Source organism: Gekko japonicus, unplaced genomic scaffold, assembly GCF_001447785.1.
Source record: "Gekko japonicus isolate JY-2015 unplaced genomic scaffold, Gekko_japonicus_V1.1 scaffold569, whole genome shotgun sequence".
Taxonomy (NCBI): domain Eukaryota; kingdom Metazoa; phylum Chordata; class Lepidosauria; order Squamata; family Gekkonidae; genus Gekko; species Gekko japonicus.
The window spans coordinates 838683-844054 of NW_015164681.1; the positions used below are offsets into that span (position 1 = coordinate 838683).

The 5372-nt window shown below is 48.5% G+C and overlaps 1 protein-coding gene across 1 annotated transcript in view; it reads right to left on the reverse strand.

The window, feature by feature from the left end:
- The window catches only part of TBC1D4 (TBC1 domain family member 4), a 166071-nt gene that overhangs the window by 29778 nt on the left and 130921 nt on the right, over positions 1-5372 (reverse strand). Inside the window, exons 14-15 of the mRNA XM_015409319.1 lie at positions 4679-4839; positions 1417-1626 (exon numbers count right to left, since the gene is read on the reverse strand). Of these exons, the coding sequence (XP_015264805.1) occupies positions 1417-1626; positions 4679-4839 (371 nt within the window). The remainder of the gene's footprint in view (positions 1-1416; positions 1627-4678; positions 4840-5372) is intronic.

Consider the following 5372-nt stretch of genomic DNA (forward strand, 5'->3'; position numbering starts at 1 on the left):
GAGAGAGCGTGTGTGTGTGTGTGTGAGTGAGAGACAGAGTGTGTGTGTGTGTGTGTGTGTGAGAGAGAGAGAGAGAGAGAGAGAAGGGAGTAATTTCACAAGGCAAGGATGAGGCCCTCAGTAACCTGGGTGCGGAAAAGAGCAAACTCATAGTCTAAAATGTCTCAGTAATTCAATTTTAAGTGATACAGCCATGAATTTGGAGTTGATGGCCCAAACAATTGTGGACACAAGTGTGCCAGGACAGCGTGATGGGACACAGTGTGGCATATAAGCCCAAACAATTATGGACACAGATCGAGATGGGTAGCCATGTTAGTCTGTCTGTAGCAGTAGAAAAAGGGCAAGAGTCCAGTAGCACCTTAAAGACTAACAAAACAGGTGGGCAGGGCACGAGCTCTCATGCTCACTTCCTCAGGTACCTGAAGGAGAGTGAGCAGTGACTCACAGAAGCTCATACACCCTGCCACCTATTTTATTAGTCTTTAAGGTGCTACTGGACTCTTGCTCTTTTCTACAATTATGGACACAGTGTGCCAGGCAGGGGTCATTTCGTAGAAAAAGAGGTGCAGGAGCTCATTAGCATAACTTATTTGCATATGCCACACCCCCTGACATCACCGGAAGTGTGTCAGAAGGCAACACCCACCGCTTAGGTTCCACTGGACTGTTTTGGATTGCTAGCTATTGGGGGGGGGAACGTGCAGATCTGTCCTCACAGAGGAGGGAGAGCTTCTACCTGAAGGAGGGCCAGGGGGGCTCTGCAACTTACCTGGCTGCTTCTTGCTCCTCGTGGCCCAACTCAGGGCTGCTGGGAGCAGGGGGTGGGGCTTGTTGCATGTGCCCGCCCCCTGGGCTCCTTAGTGCCGGAGCTCCGCACCTGTGCGCTCCCGCAGGAAATGACCCCTGGTGCCAGGACAGCGATTTTCAAGATGCCCACCTTTAAGAAAGCTTCCCACTTCACTTCACCTGCCGTGGAAAATTTGCACGCTGCAGAGGATTTTGGTCGTACGTTCTGGGGCTCACTCTCAGTTCATATTGTGGTGGTGGGTGGGGGTGGACTACATAAAGCACAGGTGAAGATACTGAGCTCGTCGTAGGGTTCCCAGCTAAGATCCAACTGTCTTGCCTGGAAGCAAGATGGATTCGGCAGGTGAAATGGAATTAGCCAATAAAATATGGTGCAGATTCCACAGGAGATTTATTGGGGTGGATCCTACTTCTTTATCCTGCCCCTCGGCTGAGCAAACTTCTGAAGACTTCCTCCAACCTAAGTGGCACTTCCTCCAACAGAAGAACCACTTAAAAGCTGTCGGAAGGATCCTCAGGCTGGGTTCGTACCATTAGTTGCACACGGGGCTTCTGCCGCCACCAAGACAAAGACACAATGGAGCTGCACTCTTAACCTTTACTAACCTTCCAGTTTCTGGTTTTCTTTTTCCATCCGAAGCAGCAGTATTTGTTGATGGATAGCTTTTCTCCACAGGCTCTGCAGCTCTTCAGAGTTCTTCTTCTCCCCAGTCCTGTCTTGGGCATCATCGTTTTGCAATATGGAAGCCAGGGGGTCTTCTTCCAAAGATGGCGCAAGGGGAGACAGGGGTAACAATTCGCTCCCGTCCCCTCCATCTGCAAGGAACTGTGCGTTAGCCACGGATTAACCCCCACTTGCCATCTCACAGTTCTATCGCACTGGCAGGAATATACAAGATCGCTCATCCTGCTCACACCACTCATGGTTTTACTGAACAGAACAACCACACGTATGTCCCACTCCTCAAGTCCACCCTTCCCTTTCTCACTCATCCCTCCCCACTGCGGACTGCAAGGTATTTGAGGCCAGTGTCCCCTCTAAGCTGAATTAGTATGAGCTAGCTCACAGTTTGTTAGCCTCTGGCTCACACATTTTTTGTCTTAACTCAGGAAGGATGGCTCCAGGGCAAAGTAATTTATGCAGGAACCAAATGGCTCGCTCACAGCTTTAATGCCAGTAGCTCACAACGTAGAATTTTTGTTCACAAGACTCCACAGCTTAGAGGGAGCATTGTTTGGGGCATGGACTTTGTTGTGTTTTTGCTTTTTACTCCTGTTGTACTGCACAATGACCATTAGCAGCGCTGCAAAATGACCAGCAGTAGCATGCTCATTAGGTTGCAATCGTATAAGCAGTATTTATAGGCGTTATCTGAAACCCATCGGGCTGCACTGAGGATCCCAACTTTGGTTTATTTATTTATAACACTTGTATGCCACCTTTCCACTCAAATAGGTTCCCCAAGATGGCGAACAATAAGGCATTAAAACATTTAAAATATCTGTATCTCTATCTACTTGAGGAAGAAAAAGGGAATCGGATTTATACCCCGCCTGTCACTACCCGAAGGAGTCTCAGAGCAGCTTACAATCTCCTTTCCCTTCCCCTCCCCACAACAGACACCCTGTGAGGTAGGTGGGGCTGAGAGAGCTCTCTCGAGAACTGCCCTTGAGAGAACAGCTCTGAGAGAACTTGTGACTGATCCAAGGTCCCACCAGCGGCTGCATGTGGAGGATTGGGGAATCAAACCCAGTTCTTCCAGATTAGAGTCTGCGCTCCTAACCACTACACCAAACTGGCTATCTGGTGGCTAAACCACCACTTAGGCTGCCCCCCTGGCCAGAGCCTGGGTTTTCCCATTGTGGCTCTGCGGCTCAAGACATAAGCCGCCCCCCCGGAGAGATCTTCAGGAGGCACAGCAAGGCCTGCATGTTTGCCAGGGCTCTGGAGGGAGTCTGAATGGCAGGCAACTTTGGCAGGGGGAGAAATGTGGGGTTTTGCTATTTTAATTGTTGTTTTCAACTGAAAACGTTTTTAACGATTACTGTAAGCCACCTTGAACCCCAAGGAAAGGTGGGATCTAAACATCTTAAGAGAAGCAATTAGTGCCACCTCTGATTTAGCATTTGTTACTGCTATGAACGCAGTCTGTCAACGGCAAAAGTGGTCAGTACTGTACCCAGAGAAGAAATCAGACTGGCATGAGCTCGGTCACTGGGTATCTTCCACTTGGCCTCTCATCCAAAGACGATGCAGGAGCCAGCTTGGGAACTGGTTCCTTAAGCAGGGTACGGTCTCAACCAGTTTGTGAGAGAAGGTGTGATAACCACAGCCTGCGATCACACACACTTTCCCCAGCAAAGTCCTTATTCACTAAGATCTGGTGTCCCCTGCATGTGCACTGCCTTTACTCACTCACTCAACCAGTGAGGATCACCAACAGAAAATGATGCATACGACCAGGGCAAGGCTACTCTGACCTGAAGTTCCAGCTTTGTATCGGAAAGACTGCAAAGGGCAAGAATTGGTTCCAGGTGCACTAAAAGCTATCAACTGAAGCCCAGTTCATCTACACTGCTGCCTTCGTTACCTTTCTAGAAGTCGAAAAGAGTTAAGATCCAGACTGCAGATTAAATGACTGGGTGCGGTCAGACGGCGTGCTGGGAGCGGTTTAAATTGCTCCGGCTTTTTCAACCTAAAGAATCGCGATCACACTCACCTCCTTGCGCTGGATCGCTGCGCAGTTGTTTTTTTCTCTCATTTTGGCCGTGTGCACAGGCGGCCATCTGTGGAACTAAAAGTTTCGCGCCTGCACAGAACAGCGATTTCCACTTCAACCCGACTGCTGTAACACTCCCCTTTAAACTTTGAAGGAACACTTCCCTTTAAATGTTTACTGACGAAAATGGCCTCCCTGAGATCCCGAACTCGTCTAAAGGCTAAAACTAGGCACCATTTAAACATTGTTTTTAATAACCCTGTGGCGGACCTCCGTCTATGCGCACACCACCAACGCTTTTTTTAAAATGGCAGGTGAAAAGCGGAAGCCTCAGGCAGCTTTCGAGCAGGGAGGGGGTTTAAATCGGAAGTGGCTCGACACCGGAGGCGCCATCACACAGGGGGGAAATGCGGCTGGAACCGGAGAATCCGGAAAACACCACTTGGTGACCTGGTATCAAAATACTCCGGATTAAAGCTGTTTTGAGCCGGAAAGCGACGGCTGGGGACGGGAGGCAGATGTTGACCGTGTGATCACGCAGGTAAAATCCGTTTCTGAGGCGGGCCGAAAGCGGACTAAACAGCCCGTCTGTGTACTTGTTCCTGTATTTCCCCGGTCATTTTTAGCTGAAGACAACAAATGACATCATAGCACTGGACTCAGCTCGGCCCTTCCCCCTAAAATTCAGCTGTTTCTGCTTGGTAAGGGAAGCATTGAGCCTCATAGCAGCCTATCATGAATATTCACAAGCTAAATCCTACTGGGGCAATGTGGGAGTAGACGTGGATCTGTGGCAGCCATGTGTTCAAGGGGACATGGAGTCTGGGGCCAAAACGTCCACAGATAACCACGTCACACTATCTTGTTCTGGAAAATACCGTGGAGTTGGGTACTATGCTCATTAAAGGAGACCAATATTTAGCCAATCACTTCTCTCCACCCTGGACCATTACTTATGACAGGTAAGAGAACGTCAGTACTAAAAATCTACTCAGTTGTATTAATACTTGCAACGTACCAAAACAAAGTGAATCCAGTAATAGAGCCCAGTCATATCCCTTGTTGAAACACAAAATGGAAACTCCTACTGTTAAGAGGAGGGCAATCAAGAGATATTTCCACAGATGGCTCTCTCGATGGACACAGACCTTGATTTTGCATCGCTGAGGGAGACTTCTTCATGGGGGACGCTACCCTGAGGAAGATTCTCTGTCGCCAGGAGATCCGGCGTGGGGTAAGAGGGACTCCACCGGCATTTACGGAGTCATTGCTGCAGACCGAAGACGTCCTTTTTCGTCTTTCCCCATTACTGTAGAAAGGAGACAAAGAGACAACCCAGAAATCAGTGTCAAGTTGTATTGTCCGGGAGTCCAGCGAGGGCCCATGCAAAGCCAGAAAATAGCCCCCAAAGCTGCAGAATTATAACCCATGATGCAATCATCACACATCAGGAGATTCTAAATGTTTCATTAGAGTCAGTCGTCGAGCCAATCCTTGACTCAAATGATTTCCACATTTCAACCCCTGGCATGGAATTGCCCAGCCCACAACACTACACAGTCAAAAGCCTGGCAACTTAATCATAACAATTCTGCAAGTCACTGATGGGTTCCATGCTACCATTCTGGAATGACTGATAATTTATAAGTACAGCAAAAAACAAACAAACCACAATGCTTAAAACTGGGCGCTGCACAGCAAATATAAAGGAGTAACAGTATACAGCAGAATCTTTACCATCCAAATCCTGACAACCCATTTCTCCAAATTTGTCGCCCCTCATGCCAACATCTTGAAAATAGAACACCATCCCTGTTTACTTCAGCTTCTGAAGAATCAGGA